The following is a 23,145-nucleotide window of genomic DNA, read 5'->3' as shown; positions in this document are numbered from 1 at the left end:
CTTTGTACGAGGTTTGGCCCTAGCCAATTTGAGGACTTCACCAAAACTTTCACTAATCTACAATAGACTTCCACTATTTATGAATAGGCAAATGACCTTGTAAGACCCTCTCACACCCATGTGTGTAAGACCTTAAAGGATCATCATTAAATTGAGCACATATCTCTAAAAAAGTCAAGTCTCATACCCATGTGATAACTTTTCTAGATATCTGTGTAAAATTGAATGGTGATCTTTTGAGGTCTTACACAAATAGATGTGGGAGGGTCTCATAGGATCATTACTCTTATGAATATCAAACTCAATTTAACAAGTTAGTGAATCGTACCACAAGGCTTACTGATGTTTTTTTTAGTATTAGTTATTTTGTCAATGGTTCTAAGGAAGAAATCAAACATGGTGTATGTTTAATCATAAAACAATGTTGGAGGCTATTGACTTTGCTCGACTTTAAGAGCATAAAATAATGACCCAATGTTGCCAAGCAAAGTGGGTTTTCCGATATGATTGGAGACTTTTTAATTGGAGCTCCTACACACAATAGCCCTTTGGGATGAGGACGACCAACACTGCAATTTCAAATTTCCCGAACTTCCAACCTTAAGGACAAGGTTTGCCTAAAGGCAATGGAATACAATGAAACTTTTGAAACTATCTTAAAATGATTGATATTCAATAAGTAGGAGTTTTAGGAGTTTCCTTTGAAAGTTGGCCTAATCTTGAAATTCAATAAGAGGGTGAGAGAGTTTCCTCATAATGTTGAATTTGAAAAGTTTATCAATAATTGAAATTCAATAAATAGGTAGTAGTTTTTTAGAATTAAGGTGGTGATGAATAGACTAAGAGTAATTGCAGGATTACTTTAGAGTATTGGATAATGCTATATTAGTGTGTGTCCTTTTACAAGGGGAATGAACTTGAGCTTCAAGAGTGTTTCTCTAGGATGATTGCCCTCTCAAAATGGCATGTACCCTCTATTTCCTCGTTGTTTTCAATAGAGTATTCGTTCTAACAACTTTTTATTATTGGGAGTCATTACAAGAGTACGAAAAAAAAAACACTAATTCCACGCTCAAAACCATAACTCATTCAATGGCTTCTCTCCTTCATCCAACGACTACGATCATCCACAGCAGAAATGCTCTATTTCATTAGGAAAAATTTATATAAGGTATCAACATTGTATTGTAGAAGTAAAGTGCACCTCCAAAATCCACCTATAGAGCATGTTCTAACATCAAGAAACCTTACAATTGATCATCTAGACCTCGAGACATAGAAATATAAAGGAGAAAAGATTTCAAGCCCTAATAAATCTTATAACACATTTTTTAGACCGCAAATTTTCAAAAATTTTAGTTTCTATTGATCTGCTAGATATATACTATTTTTGGAACTTTAAATTTAATAATTGGGAGTGAAACACATTTTTAGCCATTATAAGGCTTTCCGATACTGAAACTGCATCTTTTATCAAGATGCCTTATATTGATTATTTAAGATTGACACCTTATTACAAACTGCTGAACTTATAATATTTTGTCATTAGCCCTTAACTCAAAAAGGACGTATCTTCCTTTCTTTCTAGTTTTTGAACCGTTTATTCACATCATCATGCCACTAAACGAAATAAAAAACACTAATCTTAAGCTTGAGAAAGAGAAAAACAACTAAAAACGATGAGATAAGGGTTAGAAAAAGCTAGAAACTAATTAATGGCATGTTTGGTAATTGAAAAAACAAGGAGAAAACAACATATTTTCCCATTCCCCTTCTTGGGAATGGGAAAAAGAGTGGTAACACGAGGCCCACATTTATCTGTTTTTCCTTTTTGGGGAAAATTGCATTGCAGCGCATCCCAATTGGGGTGTTGAAGATTTCTCAAGAAAGTAGGAAAACACAAGAAGCTTCTCATCCCCTTTTTCTCGGAGATTCTCCAGTAAAATAGCTTCCTCAGCAAACATATCCTAAGAGGGATTGAGAAAGGTTTAGAGATCAAAATTGATGACAACCAATCCCTTTTATGGGGATTGACAAATATCGATATTAGTAACAACTTATTTTAGGGTCTCTTCATTATTACTTGACCCAAATGAGAAAATTGTAGAGGTTGAGCCTCACTAGGAATCAGTTTTTCGGCTAGTTTGGTAAATTGGATTTCAATGGTGACGCTCAATTTGTCAAATAATAATTTCCCAAAATGTTTCAAATCATGGATTGGTGGGTAGATTGTCCACCCCGTAGATTTGTGCTGGATCACTAATCAGATCAGTGCCAATCAGTGATCCAAAAAATTTTAAAAATATAAAGTAAAATAGGTTTTATGGGGAAAAGGGTTTTATTGGAGGGCCTAATAAAACATTAGATGAGAAGGTACTGTGGTAGTATCAACACCTTTTGGGAATCAATATGTGATTTGCAATCTAGATCAATTGGTTTTAAAACACCAGTTTTCCATAATTGGGATATCTTTAGTGTTCACAAAATGGAACCAGAATGGTTAACCGGACGTGGTCCTGGAAGTGATTTAACCGGTTCAATCGGTAAACCGGCCGATTCAATCGTTTATATAAAAGATAAAAGATACAATAAAAGAAATAGTTTATATAACTCTAAACAATCAAATTAGAGCCCACCTCAAAAGTTTAAGAAGATATTGTTTTGATGCCCAAATATTCTCAAATTAACCATCTCGGCAGCAAGATACATGGACATGAGAAAAAAAATAGATTTTAAGTTTTGGAAATAGTACATCTTGTAATACATTTTTGGATCGTCAATTTTCAAGTTTTTATATATCTGCTAGATCTACATTATTTTTTAAGCTTTCAATTTTATAGTTAGAGATGAATATATATTTTAAGGCTATCACAAAGATTTTCAGTATTGAAACCACATTTTTTGATACTATTTGAATGTGCGCTTTACTTTGATTGTAGCTCTATACAAAACGCACCCATAAATATGGCCAAAAAAATTAGCTCTGAAAATATCATTTAGGAAATCCGGGAGCAACTTACATGGGCTTGATAATGAATATATAATTATAGCTATTAAATTGGAATACAAATTTTGATATTTTTAATTTGGTATACATTATAAATTATTTCAACTTTACCATTTGTATTTAAATATATTTATTGTGTATAATTTGAACTCATAGATTCTTTTATTTTGAAATAAATCATATATTAATTAACAATATTAAAAAATATATTAATTATTCAATAAATTTCAAATTAGAAATACAAACACGATAATATCTTGATTGAATTCCTAATCGATAATATTCTAATAATAAGGGATTGTATAAAATGAGACCATTTATCTTTGGTACAAAACTGTCACAATTACTTGTAGCCATCCAACGTGACACATCTAATAGTTTGGGTGTGTTACAAAGTTCAAAAAAAATTCTTTTAAATTTTAAGCTTGGTCAATAGAGTGAATGCAGCCATCCGATTTCACATCCAATAGTTAGAATTAATTGTGACTATATTGTATGAAAGTAAAAGTAAACGGTCTCATTATATACTTATCCTAATGAAAATGTGTCTAACCTAGTTTATTAGAAATAAGAATAAACAGTTATGATTGTTGTGATAATGGGACAATGTGGTCATCCCGGCCTCATGACGTTGTAGATGGAATACGGCCAGCACTATCATTTATGGCATGTTTGGTTCGCATGAAAATATTTTCACATAAATAAATTTTCTCATGTGGAAATATTTTTATGTGGAAATATTTTTATATGAAAATATTTTCTAGAAATATTTTTACATTAATTAGTTGTCAATTGGTGTACACTTATCGTATGAAAGAATTTTTTCACCCGAACCAAACGTACCATTAAGTTAATTATACTTTCCACTCCCCCTTCATCGTCGTCAAACCCATTGATTTACGGCCATTACCCTCTGAGCACATGTTATTGTGGTTTCGACGAATTTTAAGAGCATTTAGGGGGCGTTTGATAACAGCGAATCTAGGGGAAAGTTCCCGACTTTCTCATGTACTATTATTCCTTTCATTACTTTGAGAACAGTGTTGTTAAGTGGAACATTAAGTTTCTCCATAACGCTCGTCCATCGCCGAAGTTTCGCCAAATTCTGTGTATATATCACGAACCCTAAATCATTGGACACTCTGAACCAGAGCTCGGCTCCTCTCTCCAGCCATGGTTGAGTCTTTCTCTCTCTCGAACTAAACTGCATTTCTCTACTTTTCATTTGCTTTTTGTGGATATTTACCTTACACGTTACAAGCTACTTACATTTTTTTCCGGTTGTCTTTCTCTCTCTAACGATGAAGTTTCTCAATTTTCTCTCTGTGCATCGATGTTCAGCCTTTCAAAAGATATGTGGAAATTGGAAGCGTGGCTCTGGTTAACTATGGCAAAGACTACGGCAGGCTTGTTGTGATCGTAGATGTTATTGATCAAAACAGGGTAATTTTATTTTGGTTTTATTTTTCTTTTACAGACAATGAGATTCATCTCAACATGTGCCATGGATTTTCTTCTTTATTTTCTTTCTTCTTTGTGAGATTTTGATAAATTGTGTTTTTTTGAAGGCGAGAATATGCTGACCATTTACACTTGTCAAAATTTTCTTTTTTTTAGCTTCTCTTGTAGGTAGGAATATAAATTTGTATGTGAATGTTTTGGAATTTTTTCTATGATATTTGCAACATCAAGGTCAGAAAAAGTGAAAATCCATATTTTCTAAATGTTGGACAATTTCAAGGGATAAACTCTTTCAGGGGTTGATTCCTCTGTACTATACTCTTTTTCAGGGCTTGATTCCTCTGTACTATACTCTTTTTAGAGAAGTCCTGGATGGTTGTTATTAAGGTTCTATTTAATCGTTGCGCGATGCATTTGTTTCACAAGACATTGTCAAGTTCACCCAATAGAAATCTTGTGCTGAGTTAAATCTTATAAACCCACAAAAGATTTTGTGGCTATGAAGTATTGTTGTTATCTTTTAGTGAATTGGTGAAAGAAACCACGCTTAGAGAATAAAGAAAGAATTTGTGAAAGAAACCTAGGAGATTATTCTGTTTGTCAAATGGCTCAAGACATTTAGCACCACCGACTAAAATATTAATCTCTATTTTTTGTTCTTGAATTTTTGGCCTTCCCATTGGGTTCGAGATTAGAAAGCTTCAACTTTATATTTCTTGATGCCAATGCCGTGAATTCCATAGAAGCTGTTATTCTGTGATAGTTATAAAATGGGTACACCATGCTAGGGTCATATAAATATTTGTAGAATATGAGTCTTTTATTAAGTTCAAAAGTGTAATTGCTCTTGGAGTCAGTCCTTTCTAGGGGTTCGTATTTCTGCAATGCAACATGTATGAGCAATTTAGGGATATTTCATAGGACATCAATGAACTCATATGGTTCCTTCTAAAGTTTAATTTCTCACCTCCCATTTTTGTTTTTAGTTTATATCCAGCCTGGAAAGGCAGGGGTTGAGCAGGATTTTTCCTAATAGTAATTTGGTAGAAGATGTTGAAAGAAGCTGCTCATGACATGGACACGTTTAATCCTCAATGCAATTTTATACTGTTGGCTTTTGGGTCCTTGAAAACCAAATCTAAGGGGTCTCTCTTGACTGTCAGGTATCACCTTAACTACACAACTATTATCTTCTAACTGCAGAACATGTATCACCTTAACTGCAGAATGTGTATCACCTTAAGAGCGGCACTGATAGTTATATTATCCATGGTGAAAAGTGTAGATTTCCTGACAGCCGTGTAAATTGTAGAACCCTCATCCACTACCTAAGACAGCGAGGAGCACAAGGTTCCAAATTGGGCCTAGAGTTTGAACTTCTTCCAAAATAAAGGCAATCTTATGCTTCAATAGTTGGACCTGGAGAGCACGAGATGCTCTTGCTGTTTTTAAGGTATTAAATGCCCTGACTTGGATTACCAAGATGCAATCAAGTTTCTAAAGGAGTATATCCACAAAGCTCTTATTTGATTTGCATGCTTAAAGATTCTTGTGGAGAATACAATGCCGACCGATTTACCTTCTATCAAAATCTCAATTCAAAATTTGGATGAGGAATCTCTATGGACATTTGAACTTGGATGATGTCGGTTCCACTTTGAACATAACTGAGCAATGAAACAAAGTGAGGAATCCTTTCTTCAACTCCAACAAATTGACAGAAATGAACTTCAGAGTGTATCGCTTTTATCTCTCTAATAATGGAGGTTCATATAATATCTTAAAAGGGAATTACATGTTCTGAACAACCATTGGCCTTCATGGGGGTGGGTTGTCTATCATTGGCACATAAGGAGGTGCACAAACATTGAGGTGGGCCGTGCAAGTACCCAAAACAATTTGAAAATGATAGTTGTTTTGGCATCAAATACCCAAAACTAGTTTTAAATGACTTAGTCATCGTTTGATCATAAGAGACGCTTAACAAGCTTCAAGATAACATTTGTTTTGAAATAAATTTGTCCCAAACGAACTTGTGATGAACACACTTGATTTGAAATGCAAAATTAACATGCACTAAATTTCTTTTGATGTTTGTTTGTCTGCCATGCTTTTGTAGGTGTATCTTTTCATTTCAATTGGTTTGATTATAACCATTGGAACAAAAGTCGTATCAAGTTGTACTTTCTGATTACATAGAAGGCCCCGATGCTAATATATTTAGTGCTATTTGAGAATCCTAATCAAGATGGATGTGGGGATTTAGGCTTGGATTTCTCTTTATTGAATCTTAATAAGCATGGTATTCCTTGCATGTGTGTGAAAGATAGGCTATTGTTAATTATTATTATTATTAATTTTTGTTTTACAGAAACATTGTTTCAAAAAGCAGACCGCCCAGCACCTGGGCGGCCGCCTAGGCAGATTTCCCTGGGCGCCTGCATGAACCCGCCTAGGCGGCTGCCCAAGGCCTGCGCCCCACCCAGGGGCAGAATTGCAGCTCCTTGAGGGTATTTTTGGGTCATTGTTTTAATACTAAAGCGGCCAAATTGTGGGTTTTAGGTTCATTTGAAACCTAAAGCCCATTAGAAGCTATTTTAGAGAGAGAAAACCAAAAAAAAAAATATTTCTACTGGGCCGCCCAGTTTTTGGGCGCTCGCATGGGCGCCCACCCAGGCACTGGGCAGCCTGGACGCCCCCGATCGCCTAGGAGCCACCTGGCGCTTTTTGAAACACTATACAGAAAGCTTTTGAAACACTGTACAGAAAGCATATGATTCAACTTTTGTATATGTTATTAAAGTAAGCTTTCTCCAAACAAAAAGGCATATGACACTTCTTATGTTTATTTATGATTAAAAGGTTTGCTGATTAATTAAGGGATATGAAAGGTATATAGATCCTTATAGAGTGCCTAATCAATAAAGTTTCCATGCATATATGATTAAGCTAATATTTAATGGGTTATTCTAGGTTTCACCACTCGAATACTGAATTTGAAGTTACTTGCTCCATTTTTCGAGCATAAAATACTCTTTTTGATGAGGGACCAGCAAATAGTCCTACAATTTTTAAAAATACATTAGAGAGAACTTTTGTGAAAATTTGAGTTTAGGGGCATTTGTAGTATCAAATTACTTCCAAAATTCAAACATGACTTAAAAAGTTAAAGTAATCTTTTTAGAGTTCAAATTGATTTTTGAAGAACCATAAAGTGCTCTCGCAAATCTAAAAATCAAATTAGCAACAACTTGTTTGAAAATTTTAGAAAAAGGCATATTTGTAATTAGTATTTGCTTTCAAAGTTCAAACAGGATCCAAAAGCTTAAATGAATCTTTTTAAATTTGATGTTATTTTTAGAGGGATTTAAAATAGTAAAAATACCCTTCCATACAATGGATGGGGTTGCTATGAGTCCCCCGCCTCACATGTGCATGTGCCTCTCCCCCACTAAAGTTCATCTTAGAGATGGATTTTAAATTTTAAATTTTAAGAGATTCTTGATCTTGGTCATGGTGATCTTGAATATGAAAAGAAAAGAAAATATTAAATTTCAAAAGAATGTTTTCTTCTCAATTTTTTTTTGCATTGTATGTTTTGGAAGCCTTTTTCTCAACATCCATCTTCAAATGGATCTTAGATGATCGGGGGACTGCATGCATCCCCTGACTTAGATAACACTTTCCCCTATATAATACATAAACATTTTTTAACAAATAAGGTCATTTTACTAGTAAAAAAAGCTAGTAGGAAATTCTAAATTAACCTTTAAGTGTATCTCCTAGAATAACCAGTATTTATTTTTTTATTTTTTAAAAGTAAGAAATATGTGCATGTGCATGTGCATGTGCATGTGTGTGTGTTTGTGTCTGTGTTCCTGTGTACTACGTAGTGGTGAACTTATAATTTATGACTCTTAAATTTTTTACTATAAAGTACCCCTATATGTTCAAAAATAACTTTTCACCATATATTGTCCACATCTTTTAAGAAGGCTATTTCTATTATTTCAAAATCCCTCCAAAAATGAATTTCAAATTTAAAAAGGGTATTTTGACTTTCTGAATGATGTTTGAACTTTGGAAGCAATTTTAAATTGCAAATATGTCCTCTTTAATTTTTGTTAGGGCATCTCGCGGTAGCTCTAAAAATCAACTTCAAATTTTAAAAAGAAATCCTTTGACTTTTTTGAATCATGTTTAAAATTTCGGAGGCAATATAAACTTACAATTTTATTATTTCGTAAAATGTTCAAACAAATTGTTGCTAATTTATCTTTTATATTTGTAAAGGCAGGATATTGTCCAAAATTTTTAAGCAGCTATATGTTATAGGTAAAAGATTTGGCCGGCAATAAAGCCCTGTAAGGACTTGATTTAACACCATTTTAGAACTCCAGAAATGGATGGCCTGTTGCTCACTGCATTTTCTCTCTCCTTGAAAAAAATAATTATCTAGTTGTTTTTTTTTGGGGGGATATGTTCTTGTTTGGCCGATCTATAAGAGAGTTTTGCAGAATTTGAACCCAACAAAAATGTCTTTTAAGGTTCTAAAAAAATGATGTAGAGCCGACCCTATAGCAGTCCACCTTATGGTCGACCATATCGTTTCCTTTTTTTTTTAAATTGAATTGACCAAATTGTTTTCCACACACTCACACACACACACACATATTGGGTGTGGTATGTTTTTGGTAAGGTTGCTGCTTTACTTATCAAGGTAAGGCCATCTATTTGGATGGTAAAGATTTGCCATTGAGATCAATAGGGAAACTGAGGTTCCATGTCACTTGAAAAGGTGGGTAACCATTGGAACAACGAATCATGCCATGATCCCAAAGATCCTCAAACTGCCCAAACTAGCCATTGCAAAGTGGAAAGCAGTGTCAATAAAGACATGCCAGTTGGAGATCATGCTCAATGAACCATGCCACATATGCGAATCACATAGTCAAAAGACTGCTAGTCGAAGGTCATGCTCAACTGTCCGAATGTCCAAGCTAGTCATCACAATGCAATGTATGGAGTCAAAAGACTGTTAGCTGGTGGTCATGCTCAATGAACAATGGCAAATATACATGTTAAAATAAAAATAAAAAATGAACCTTACCAAATATAATAGTCAATCTAGCCTCACAATGTGGACAATCTGAGTCAGAAAACTGCTAGCTGCCGGTGGTTCATGGCACTCCCCTTCAAGGGATTTTGCCACACAAATGCATCATTCAATGTTTAATGACATAAAATACTATCTCTGGAGGGCATTTGCTCAAGCCACATAGGCTATCAACACCATGAAGATGGGTAATCTTGTAATAACATAATCGATTGTTGCGCCACTAAGCTTCATCACAAGAAGCTTGTGGATCTTAAACCCATACCCCTTACGTCTCATGTTTGTTCTGTTGACGCCCTTAGTTAATGGATGAACCAGCATAAAATCTATATGGAGATATAATACTCCTATATCATTTCGTAAACTGTCATGGAATGATACTACATTCTGTGCTCTCGAATTAAGCCAATGGTATCTCATTGAGCTAGTGTTTCAAAAAGCGCTAGGTTGGTCTTAGGCGGCCTGCAGGGTCCAGGCCACCTAGCATCTAGGCGGGTGCCCAAAACCTGGGCGGCCCAGTCGAATCCAAAAAGGATGCCCATTTGAATAAAAAAAGGATATATAGTATAAAAAATAAAAATTAGGTATTTAGGGCACTTATTTTGAGTTTGATTGCTCAATTTTCAAACTTCCACCTCAAAGATGCTTCTAAGGACTCAAAATCTTCTAAAACAGCCCTCAATAGATTTATAAAATATCAAAAATTAAATCTAATATCAATGGGTGATGTTTTGATCAATTTTTGTCAATTTTGAGAAACCCTTCGATCCTAAAGAAATCACCAAAAACTAGTTTTTTGGACGCTTTTTCTCTCTAAAATGGGCTCCAATAAGTTTTAGGTTTCAAATTAACTTAAAACCATCCTTCTAACCCTTTATATTTTTTTTAAAAAAATCAATACAAAAAACAAAAAAAATTCGGCCTCTGTGCGGGGCGCCCGTCTCGGCGGGTTCCATACCGCCTAGGTGGGGCACAGGCCCTGGGCGGCTGCCCTGGGCTGGGCGCCCGCCTACTCTGGTTCCGTACCACCAAGGCGGTTGCCCAGGGATTGCCACCCAGATTGGCCGCCTAGGCCTGAGCTATGCGCCCAGGCCTTTTGGATTGCCTAGGCACTGGGCGGTCCACTTTTTGAATCACTGCATTGAGCAATTTTCTCAAATAAATTACTTCATTGGCCGTCTTATATGAGGCCACATACTCTACCTCCATAGTTGAACATGGCATAATCTTTTGTCATGTTTGAAAATTTAGCCGCCCGGCTACCTAGGGGGTAGGAAGGCCAAAATGCCTAGTCACTTGTTTGGCGGGCTTCCTAGGTGTCTTGCGTCTATGTGCCTGCTTAGGCAGGCAAGGCGCAGACTAGGCACTCGCCTAAAGGTGGGTGCCTAGGCGGTGCTTCGATGCAGGCTGGTCGACAGTGGAAATAGGCCCTTGGCCAGAAGTATTTTGGGTACTTTCTCCCTTGAAAAGAGGGGGAAAGGGTTTTGGGGGCAGTTATAGTCCCCTAAAACCCCTTTTGTGGTTTTTAGAGAGAGCAAAACTATTGAAAAACTTAGATTTTTCTCAAGATTGAAAAACCAAATTTCAACATTTTCGATTTTGTGCAAGATAGAAAGATGCATTTTCCAATACGTTTTGGAGCTTCGAGTGGTCGCAAAAGATAACTTTTGCAACTAAAGGACACTGTTTTGGATTTGTATCACTTTCTTTCTGAAAAGGTTATTGCATTACAATAGTTGAATTCCGGTTTTTTTCTATTTTATTTTTTCATATAATATGTTATGATTGATATTCTTTTCTTTTCGTGTTTCTTTTGTGATATTTTTACATGTTTGTAGTTGAAATATTTTGTGAATATTTATCAGTTTGGGCCTATGTGAAATTCATTTTCAAAAGCTTAGTGGATTACAATATTTGAATTAGGGTTTGATATTGTTTTGCATGATGTATAACGTTATGCGATTCTTTTACTTTTTGTTTTTCTTTTATTCCAAGCTCCAAAAAGAACTTCTCCAATTACTCCCTAAAACTGCCCTAAGAACTCCTTAGGGGCCTAAACCCCTACCCTAAGAACTCCTCAGAGCCTAGCTCATCCTTATTCCTGGTTTCTTCCTAGGTGGGTGCTGGGCTGCCTAGGCGGGCTGCTTAAGCTGCCTGGCCCCTAAACCGCCTAGGCTGGCACATCCGAGCTTTTCAACATTGGCTTTTGCATGTGGCTGTCCCATGATATCTGTATTAGGAGGCACTTTAGACCCTTTCTCATATGGTATTCCCATTGGGTTGAATTCACCCATTCTAAGCTCTTTAATATCTTTTTTATTATACAATTCTTGACTTAGGTAGCCTTTTGTTCCTAACTCTTGTAATTTTCATGCTTAGAACATGTTCTAATTCTCCTCAGTCTTTCATCCTAAAGTGTGAAGATGACTATTCTTTGGAATCTTTAATAGCTTTAGGATCACTTTCTGTGATTGTTATGTCATCTACATTTAATACCAAAATGAGATAAATTGGAACCTTTAATAGCTTTAGGATCACTACCTGTGATCAATGTTTTAAAAAACGGTCTGCCCAGTGCCTAGGCGGCTTGGACCAAAATACCGCACGCCCAGACCTAGGTAGGCACCCAGGCGGGTGCCTAGGCGGGCTCCCAGGGATGTGGATTTTTTTTTTTTATACCTAAAAGGGAAAATGGGGTAATTTTGAGGTTTAAATAGGTTATGGGGGTTATTTTCAACCCCCAAAGCTAAAAGAAAATTCCATAAACCCTTAATCTCTTAGCTATACCTGTTTCTGAGAATAAAAAGTATTTTTTGTGGTTTGAAGAACCTTCCTAAACCTTATCACTTATTATGAAATATGGAGAGTTGGAGACTATTACTAATACATATCCTATTAGACTTTTAAATTTTGTATGGTTTGAATTTGAAATTTTGAAAAAATTTAATCTCAACATGCGATATGTCATATTTTTGTACATAAAAAAATATGTTACAATAATTTCAAATGTAATAAATTCTAAAATTGAGACAAATATATGTACATATACTACATATCTACATAACTTGTACAATAGGGCACCTAAGGTTTTGGGCGCTCGCCTATGCGCCGCCTGGGCAATGGGCGCCAGGCTGGCCACCTAGCTTTTTTTGAAACCTTGCATGTGATGATAATGTCATCTACATTAATACGAAAATGAGATAACTGCCGCCACTAATTTGGGTGTATACATGATAGTCAGTACTTGTATTAACAAAGCCATAGTTCTTTAGTGCCTCATTAAATTTTAAGTACCATTGTCTTGAGGTCCATAAAGGGATTTATTTAACTTGCATTCCTTGCTTTCTTGTCCTTTGCACTCAAATCCCTCTCGTTGTCTCATAAAAAGCTCTTCCTCTAATTCACTGCTGAGGAATGTTGTGTTTACATCCATTTGGTGTATACCAAAGTTGTAATGATTGGCTATTGTTAACATAATTCTATTGGATGACTTTCTTTGTACTCTACCCCTTCTACTTGGACAAAACCTCTAGCAATCTGTCTAGCTTTATACATATCAAATATCCCAACTGGGTTGAAGTTCTTAGTGTAGACCCATTTACAACTAATGGCTTTTCAACCTTTTGGTAGGTCCATTAAGTTCCATATCTCATCATTCATTAATGAGTTATATTCATCTTGTATTGCCTCCATCCAATTCGATTCCATAGATGAACTCATAGCCTCTTTAAAGCGTATTGACTCATCATCAATTTCTACATTACACCCCTCTCATCCAAGTAATTAGGTCTCTTTGTTGCACTGGTACTTCTTCTAGGCTCTAGCATAATAGGAGTATGATTAGCATCATTAGGCTTCTCACTAGAATTACCATGATGTCGCATTTTGTATTCTCATATTTCTATAATTTTAGGTTGTTTCCCTTTTGCCATTTCATCCTCAAAGAAATGAGCTTCTTTTTACAATAGTTTTAGTCTCATGATCATATAATCTATAGCCCTTAGAGTGACTACAGTACTGAACAAAAGTGCATTTAATTGTTTTGGATCCAAGTTTTTCTCTATTTAGGTTGACTACATAAGCTGGACAATCTCACCCTATTATGTAATTTAAACTGGGTTTTCTATTAAACCATGGTTAAAATGGGTCTATATTTGTGGATTTGCTAGGTACCCTGTTTAATATACAAGTTGAAGCCAAGAATGTTTCTTCCCAAGGGTAAGATATATTTGCTTCTTGTATCATACAATTGACCATCCCTAGTAAGGTTCTATTCTTTCTTTCAACTATACCATTATGTCTAGGTGTGTAAAGGAGTTTAAATTGCATAATAATCCTATATTACAAATATTTTCAAATTCAGGTGAAGATATGTTCTCCACCCCTATCACTTCTCAAAATTTTAATATTCTTGTGATTTGCTACCTCCATCTTATATTCTTTAAAATTTTCTAGAGCTTCACTTTTATCGGAAATCAGTTTTGAAATCAGTTTTGAAATCAGTTTTGCATATGTATATCTTGAGTAATCATCAATGAAGGTGATGAAATATTCATATCCTCTAAAAGTTTTCATATTTAATCTTCCACAAATATCAGTGTGGACTATGTCTAGAACATTTCCTGCCGTCATCCTTTTGGGAATGGTTTTCTATGCATCTTTCGTTTTAAACGGTTTTCACATTTAAAATTTTCTTTTTCCTTCTAGGGAGTTAACTTTTCTTTTATCATTCTAGACAATTTCTCACAACCAAGGTGTCCTAATCTTCTATGCCATACATTAATGCTTTCTCATAGTTAAGAGAACCGTGGGGGTAGGGTGGCGTTCCCACTCTGGAACGTCGATCCCACGGTTCCTCCTAGGGATCTCGTAGGGATCTCGGTTTTTCAATTTTGGGATCTCGCTCCCAAATAAAGGGGATCACGTTCCAACCATTAATGGATTCCAGTACTATTTCGAAATAGATTCTCGCTCCCATCAACCATGGTCTAAGGTTTTGGTACATTATATTCTTGGGTTCCATATATGTGGAATTTACTTTAAAAAACATTTTCCAGTTCCATTTGAAAATAGATCCCCGCTTTCATCAACCATGGTCCAAGGTTTTGGTACATTAAAATCTTGGGTTCCATGTTTGTGGGCTCTACTCTTAGTAGCATCTCTTTCTCTCTCTCATGTATAGATAGTATTCCTATACCTCTCTCCAAATTCCTACTCCTCTCTCTCTCTTCCCTTTTTATATAAGTGGCAAGTTTTATAACAGAGCAACAAATTCAGTATTCATGCTTTGATCAAATACCAGATTATTCAATAAAATGTCAAATCAAGACAAAGTAACCAACACAACATATTCTGATCCTCAATCCAGATTTATCACATAAATCTTAGAAATCCAATTGCATCGAAACCCATGCAATATTCGTGTTTCAATCCTAATACCTGATTATGGCATAAATCACAAAATATATACGAAAAGCAACAAAAAAAACATTTATCTCGTCACTCTCTCTCCCTTGCTCTCGCTCTCACTCTCACTCTCACTCTCACTCCTTCCTGCACACACCTCTCTCTCTACTGCACAACTCTATCTCTACTATGCACACACAACTCTCTCTGCTGCACACACACACAACTCTTTCTACTGCATGCACACATACATCTCTCTCTCTCTCCCTACTGCACACACACATTCAACTCTCTATCTAATTCACACACAAGAGTTGCAAAAATACACAGGGAAAGAGCACAAGCACACACTCAACTCTCTCTCTCTCTCTCTTATGCACACACGAGAGACAAAAATACATAGGGAAAGAGCAAGAGCACAAGCGACACTCAACTCTCTCTCTTATGCACAGATGCACACTCAACTCTCTCTCTGCTTATGCACACATAAGAGACAGAAATACACAGGGAAAGAGCACAAGTGCACACTCAACTCTCTCTCTACTGTACACACACACACTCAACTCTCTCTCTCTCTCTTATGCACACACAAGAGTCATAGAAATATACAGGGAAAGAGCACAAGCGCACACTCAACTCTCTCTCTCTCTCTCTCTCTCTCTCTCTTGTTTCTCTTATGCACACACAAGAGTAACAAAAATACACAGGGAAAGAGAACAAGCGCACATACATGTAGTGTGGAAGAGTGGAGCTTGTAGCGTGGGAGAATTAGGAGGAGCGACCAGATTCACCGGAATGATTACCACAAGCTAATGGCGAAGGAGTTGTGTGGGCTAGTTTTGGGTCCAAAGGTTAATATAGAGGGAGGGGGAATTGGGCAAGGAAGAGGAAGGTACGGGGGAGGGGGGTTTTACGTGTTGGTGATCTAAGTATGTAGTTGATTAAAATAATAGAAAAAATCCAATACGTGTACTTATAGATTATTTTTTGGATTTATATGTAAGGAATATCTTGGTGGTCCGAGGGCCTATTTTATTAAAGTAATACCTCTAATGGGATTTGGAGTATATATAAGAAGAATGGAGTACACTAAGTATATTATGGACTGTCTAATAGAGTGATCTATAATTTTAGCATTTATGAAGTGGTATATAGGCACCTGATGTATCAAATTCTGGTAATATGCATTTAATTAATAGGGTATGTCATACGGACTAAGAACCACGGACTATGTAGCAAAATAATCCATACTCTTTAGATTTATCAAGCATATAGGCTTGTGTTTCATAAAAATATGGTTCGATGCACTTACTTAAATATAGGATGTCATAAATATTACATTTTGGGCTATGGACCACAGACTATATAGTAATGTGCCTAAAAGTATTTAATATTTCATCAAGTAGCATGTATGCATCAAGTAGCATTTTTAAGGCACTATGGATTTATTTAATTAGAGGTTGTCATAAACTCATATGTACATATTGGATTTTGGAGCATGGACTATGGACATATACAGTAAAGTGCTCAGTAGTATTTAGCATTTATCAAGTAGAATGTAAGCATTTGATGTATAGAAATGGGGCACTATAGATTTATTTAACTAGAGGATAGCATACATATTGGACTTTGGAAAGTGGATTACATACTACATAATAAAAATATGATTTCTTGCACTTATTTAAACATAGGATGTCATACACACTAGATTTTTGCCTATGGACCACAGACTATATAATAAAGTTCCTAAAAGTATTTAATATTTATCAAGTACCACGCAAGCATGTGATGTATAAAATTAGGGCGCTATGGATTTATTTAATGAGAGGATGTCATACATATTGGACTTTGGAGTGTGGACTACAGACTATATAGAAAAGTGCCCAATAGGATTTAGCATTTATCAAATCGCATATAAGCATGAGGTTTATAAAAATATGTTACTATGGATCTATTTAATTAGATGTTACACTACGTACAGACTTTGGACTAGCATTCATCAAGTATAACACAAGCATGTGATGTATAAAAATAGGGAACTATGGATTTATTTAACTTGAGGATATCATACATATTGGACTTTAGAGTGTGGACTACAGACTATGTAGTAAAGTGCCCAATAGTATTTAGCATTTATCAAGTAGGATATAAGCATGAGGTTTATAAAAATATGGGACTATGAATTTTATTTAAATAGAACATGTATTGTTGTGGACCTTGGGGTCAATCAACTGAGGACCTTGATTCCTATACTTGAAGAATCTCGATATTAGAACAAGAGGAACCCCGTTATATGACAAACAAAAACCTTAATCCCTTAACCAAGGGAGCTGTTCTAGCTCTACTTGACAATCTCGTTTAATGTGTAGTGGAGCTTAGATTCTTGCTAGTCAAAATCTCGAACCCTTCGATATGGGATCCCTCTCCCATAAACCTATGGATCTCGTTCCCTCTCTTGTTCATTGTTTGGATGCCGATCCCAAACCCAGGGAACTTTTGCAACAGGGCGGTTCGGCGGTTCTCGAATTGATCCCTCTCCCGATTCTACTCATGTCTCCAACAATTATGGCTTTCTTGAAAAGAAGAACAAGCTATATAAGAAGAAGATAATGCTTTCATTTCACTAATTTCGAGTTTGTACAAACTTCTACAAATAGAGGCCTTAGCCACTACTACACCATTCTTACAAAAGCTATTCTTCCCCCTTTTACATTTACTTCAACCCCATTCTTGTCTACCTTAGATAAATAACTGAGCTTACGTCTCATGTCGGGGGCGTAGAGGACATCATTGAGGGTAAGAATGCCCCCTCTAGGAAGAGGAAGCTTCACGGTCACCTCACCAAGTATGTAGACCAAGAGTTGTTTCCTATATAGAGCTTCCTATCAACAATCTTCTTCTCTGGACTCCACCACATGCTCCTTGCTTGTAGTAACATGCCTTTTTGCACCCGAATCAATCCACCAACCATCGGATGGTATGGCTGTTAGAAACTCTTCTACCACGAATGCGACATCCTTTGGGTGATTGGATTCTCCTTTCTCTATCTTCCTTAGTGGAGCCCCACCAAATTTGGTAATGTGACAAAGTATGTTACAATTAAAACATATTAACTTTTTATAGAATTTTTCTTCTTTCTTGTCTTTTATAGGGAAATCATCACAAATATACCTTAATTTTCGTCTATTGAGAAAAAAACTTCAACTTTCATAAACCTCGCCCACACCCTTTTTCTTCAATTTTGGGCATTTTTTACCAAAATAACTTTCACGGTAGTCGTATTACCGTGAAGCACCATTACAGTACTTTAAGTATCGTAAAAACTAACCCATGGTATACGCCATTTTATATACTGTAAGGAGTTGAAGTATTATTACGGCACTCGAAATGGCATAATAGTATCGCACCCTATAAACCTACCCGAAACCCTTTTCTCCTTTACGGTTTTGGTTGTATTTATCTATTTTTTTTCTCTCTAATTCTTTTTATATTTATCTCTTTTTTCTCTCTCTAATTCTTTTTATATTTATCTCTTCTTTCTCCTTCTAAACCGCTTGAGAGAGAAAGATTTAGAGAGAAAATATTTAGAGAGAGAAAGAAGAGATAAATATTAAAAAGAATTAGAGAGAGAAAGAAGAGATAAATATAAAAAGAATTAGAGAGAGAAAGAAGAGATAAATATTAAAAAGAATTAGAGAGAGAAAGAAGAGATAAATATAAAAAGAATTAGAGAGAGAAAGAAGAGATAAATACAAACCGTGAGAAAATGACCCTTTTCTCTTTTACGGTTATGTTTCTCCTTTACGGTTCTGTTTATATTTATCTTTTCTTTCTCTCTCTAATTCTCTTTATATTTATCTCTTCTTTCTCTAAACCGCTAGGGAGAGAGAGAAAGAAGAGATAAATATTAAAAAGAATTAGAGAGGGAAAAGATAAATATAAAAAGTATTAGAGAGAGAAAGAAGAAATAAATACAAACAGAACCTTAAAGGAGAAAAATGTTTTGGGTAGGGTTTATGGGGTGAGATACTATTATGGCATTTCTAGCGCCGTAATAATACTTCAACTCCTTATGGTATAGAAAATGCCGTATGACATGGGCTAGTTTTTACGGTACTTAAAGTACCGTAATGGTGCTTCACGATAATACGACTACCGTGAAGGTTATTTTGGTAAAAAAAAACCCAAAATAGAAGAAAAAGGGTGTGGGCGAGGTTTATGAAAGTTGAGGGTTTTTTTCTAAATAGACGAAAATTAAGATATATTTGTGATAATTTTCCTTCTTTATATGTTCTTTGATCCCTTCTTTATATGTTCTTTGATCCCTTCTTTATATGTTCTTTGAGTGGCTCTTGTAGATGTTCATTACTTCTTTGTCTGATAAACATAATGTAGTGTTCTAACATGGTGTGGCCTTCACAGCAACATGTGGGGTGATATGGTAAATTGGTAATCTAGTTTCAGTGGTTGCAGTTACCACCTGTATCTATTGTTGGTGTGGTTTTTTCAATGGTTTTATGACAAAGGTTCTCTCTTGTGGCTTTGAAAGTTGAAATGATGGACTCACACTAGATCATAAATGGAGATATATCTTGTGCAGTATGTACTGTTTTCTGGGGTAATTCAATCATCAATTGACTGGTCGCAAGTGGCCTATCAAATTAATAGCTTCAATGTCTTTTAGGTTTGAAATGTTCGAAAATTTGGCTGCCCGATCACCTAGGCGGAAATTTTTTCAAAACTCCTAGGTGCAGTTTGGGCGGTAGCATAAGGCGTTTTGCTTCTGGGCGCCTGCCTAGGCACTATTCTCTCGGGCGCGCTGTTGCCGCATGACAATTTTCGAGCAGCGGAAAAATACCTCGGGTGAGGATAAATTACGTAATTCCCCCCCCCTTAGAAAGGGGGGACAAAGGTCTTAGGGGGTATTCTAAACCCCTAATATACAATCTGTGGCATTTAGGGTGGGAAAAACCCCACAAAAACCACTATTTTGTGATTTATCGAAAGATCGATAAATTTTATATTTTTCCAATTTCTTCCCAAAACGAAGATAATAGTTCGTGGGTGGATTTGGAGCTTCTAATAGTTTATTTTGAGAACTTTTGGTGACTCAATAGACGAGGTTTGCACCTGCTGAGGATTCTGAGGCAGTGGCTGAAGATTCCCCATGAACCATTTGATGAGAAACCTGCACCATTGCTCTACCGCCCTCTCACTAGGGACTTACAGCCAAATGATGACATGAATGTATTAGTCCTTGGAGCAATTTTCTTAGGGTTTCTCCTTTTATGGATTTCTAAGAACCTGCACCATTCAGCGAGAAACCCTAAGAAACCTGCTCTAAGGACTTCTTGATTGCTAAGAAACTTGCACCATTCACTAGGGACTTACAGCGAGAAACCCTAAGAAACCTGCTCACGAACCATTTGGTCTGAAGATTCATGCCAGGCCTTCTATGTCAATAAAAGGGTGGAGCAGGTCAGAGTGGTTGGTCGATGCCAGTGATGTGGAGGTTTTACCTGGAGAGGGCTTGACGTGGGGCCAGGTTCGTGAGGCTGCTGGGACAGCAATGTCCCCTGCGCGTACCACTCATAGTCGTGCTCTAACTCAGAGTTAGAGCCAAAGGAAGGGGAAGGGGAAGGAGAAGGCAGTGAAGAAGTAGAGGAAGAGGGCATACGATGAAGAGGAAGAAGTAGATTTAGAGGAGACAAGAGATGACACTCAATATGTTGAGGGTGATGACTCTGATGATGATGGCATGTCAACAACATCATCATCAGATGCTCCTCATGATCCAATTGAACACCCTGAGTGGTAACGCCGCTGATGCGATAGAGTTGTTTGGTTGATGAATGGTGACTTCATTGACTTGATGTATTTGTTTTTTGATTTCAGCATTTTGCCTTGTTGACTCATGTATGACTGTAGCATTGATTCGTTTCTAGTAAGGACTTCTAGTTTCCTAGTTCGTACAATGACATTTGGGATTTCAAGCATTTTAATGTCTTACAACTTACAAGTTAGTAGTAACTCATTGTAGTATTGTATTGTTCTACAATTATGTTTTTGTCTATTTCATGATCACGAGGGGTTTGGGACTTTAAAATTGCCCTAAAAACTCCCTAAGGCGATAAACCAGCCGTAAGAACTCCCCTATTTTTTATGTTTGGGGTGGGCAAGGGGGTGGGGGGGGTTGATTTTGGTCAGGGCTACCCGTCTTTGGGCGCCTGACCGCCTAGGCGCCCAAATCCGTTTTTTTGAGCCTTAGGTTTGATAATTTATAATTTCATTCTTGGTTTTTTGGCCAAAACTCAATTCACTTTATCATGAACGCAATCTCACAAATTCTTCATTATGCACCTAACTTAAGATTTGTGGGATTGGATTTTCTCCGCCAGAATCTGGCCTTATGGCATTGTTACTACATTTGTTTTCAATCCACTAGTTAAAGTAATAATAAAAATAACATTTATCATTATGTGTTATGGAGAGTCATTTTGGTGATGCAGGCTTTAGTTGATGCCCCTGATATGATTCGATGCCAAATGAACTTCAAGCGGCTCTCGCTTACCGATATCAAGATTGATATCCCTCGAGTGCCCAAGAAGAAGTCTCTCATCGCAGCAATGGATGGAGCTGGTAACCACTTTTGCCCACATCAACTGTACTCTAATTTATCTTAACTCACCAAAAAGGTCTCAAGAAGTACTTTCTTATATAATTTAGAAAATATTGTTTGTGTTTAGAAAAGATTGTTTATTGTCAACTGTAGATGTAAAGAACAAGTGGGAGAGGAGTTCATGGGGACGGAAACTGATTGTGCAGAAGCAGAGAGCTTCACTCACCGACTTTGACAGGTTCAAGGTCATGTTGGCGAGAATTAAGGTGTGTCTTTTCTGTTTCTCTCCTTTTTATGTCTTATTATACTTAATTTAACTCAAAAAAAGAAAAGGAATTTTTTTCCACAAAAAAGGAAAAAGGAAACAAATTGGGAAAAAGGTTTTAAGTTGTTTTATATGGTTTTGCAGAGGGGAGGCCTGATCAGGCAAGAACTTGCCAAATTGAAAAAACAGAATTTGTCGTGAGGCAGTGCCTCCTTTGACAGATGAGGATGTTCTTACAAGTTTTGATAGACGAGGTTTTTGTGCTGCATGTACTGGCATTCTTTAGAGGTTTCTTTATTTCTTTATTGGAGGTTTGTTTATTTCAAACCATCTATAGAGCATGTTTTTGTGCTGCATGTAGCGGACATTCTTTAGAGGTTTCTTTATTTCTTTATTGGAGGTTTGTTTATTTCAATCTATCTATGGAGCATATTTGTCTCTGAATGAACCAATCGTTGAATGTGACACTATCCTGTCTTTATGAAACCCTAAGATACTCTTGATAGCGTGCACCATGCCAAGGACCCGGTTTCTATGCGGCCCAGCCTGCATATGTAGAAATGCGGGGCCAATTAATAGATCTAGTTTTGAAATGGCTTATTGGACTTAATTTTAAGGACGTTTAATCTCTAACATGGAGACCATGAATATGAAAAGTAAGTAAATTTTAAAAAGTACAAACAATAATTCAAAGTAAGAAAACATTTGGAGCATTAGTTTCTATTGTTTTTAGATGGGACGCTTACTTGCATCCATTTTTAAGATGGATGCTTTACACTTTTTGGATCGCATATGTAGTAATGCGATCCAGCCTGCATGAAACAATTTTCTCTACACACATAAAATGTATATTTATCTGGAAACTGACAAATAATCAATCTCGATGGGAGGGTTGGGAATGAACTTATTAGCGCAGGATGTTTTGTAGGCGCATGTTAATCATGTCTGTGGAGACACATAAAGCTTGCCCCTGCGGAAAATTGAACATTTGATTTTACTTGACAAGAGCCACGTGCTGTGTGCCTTCCCTACGTTGCTTTTCTGTGGTTTATTTCCTAAAGGGAATATGGTATAATGTTTTATGGAGGAAAGTGGTTTATTTCCTAAAGGGAATATGGTATAATGTTTTGTGGAGGAAAGAATTACATGAGATTTAGTCCCAAGCCGGTCATGCCGGTCCCAAGTCTTGGTAAAGGGGGAGGGTTTGTTAGGTAGGTGGGCAATCCTAAGCCAGTCATACCGGTCCTAAGCCCTGATAAAGGAGGAGGGTT

General features: G+C 36.3%; 1 protein-coding gene across 1 annotated transcript; it reads left to right on the top strand.

The window, feature by feature from the left end:
• The first annotated feature begins 4,151 nt into the window (after positions 1–4,151).
• LOC18441335 (large ribosomal subunit protein eL14y) lies at positions 4,152–22,318 on the top strand. Its single transcript, XM_006851453.4, has 5 exons — positions 4,152–4,183; positions 4,349–4,450; positions 21,500–21,629; positions 21,763–21,875; positions 22,019–22,318. The coding sequence occupies exons 1-5, from the start codon at positions 4,181–4,183 to the stop codon at positions 22,073–22,075; spliced, it is 405 nt and encodes a 134-aa protein (XP_006851516.1). The 5' UTR covers positions 4,152–4,180; the 3' UTR covers positions 22,076–22,318.
• The last annotated feature ends 827 nt before the right edge of the window (positions 22,319–23,145 follow it).

This window comes from Amborella trichopoda, chromosome 11 (genome assembly GCF_054954075.1).
Source record: "Amborella trichopoda isolate Santa Cruz 75 chromosome 11, AtrichopodaSantaCruz75HAP2 v2.0, whole genome shotgun sequence".
In the NCBI taxonomy this organism is placed as follows: Eukaryota; Viridiplantae; Streptophyta; class Magnoliopsida; order Amborellales; family Amborellaceae; genus Amborella; species Amborella trichopoda.
The sequence above is the reverse complement of the archived record's forward strand: the minus strand, read 5'-3'. Positions and strand labels throughout refer to the sequence as shown.

Coding starts and splice junctions, on each gene's coding strand:
- LOC18441335 (XM_006851453.4), top strand. Junction 4,451..21,499: donor ATGTTATTGATCAAAACAGG/GTAATTTTATTT, acceptor TTGGTGATGCAG/GCTTTAGTTGATGCCCCTGA. Junction 21,876..22,018: donor TCATGTTGGCGAGAATTAAG/GTGTGTCTTTTC, acceptor ATGGTTTTGCAG/AGGGGAGGCCTGATCAGGCA.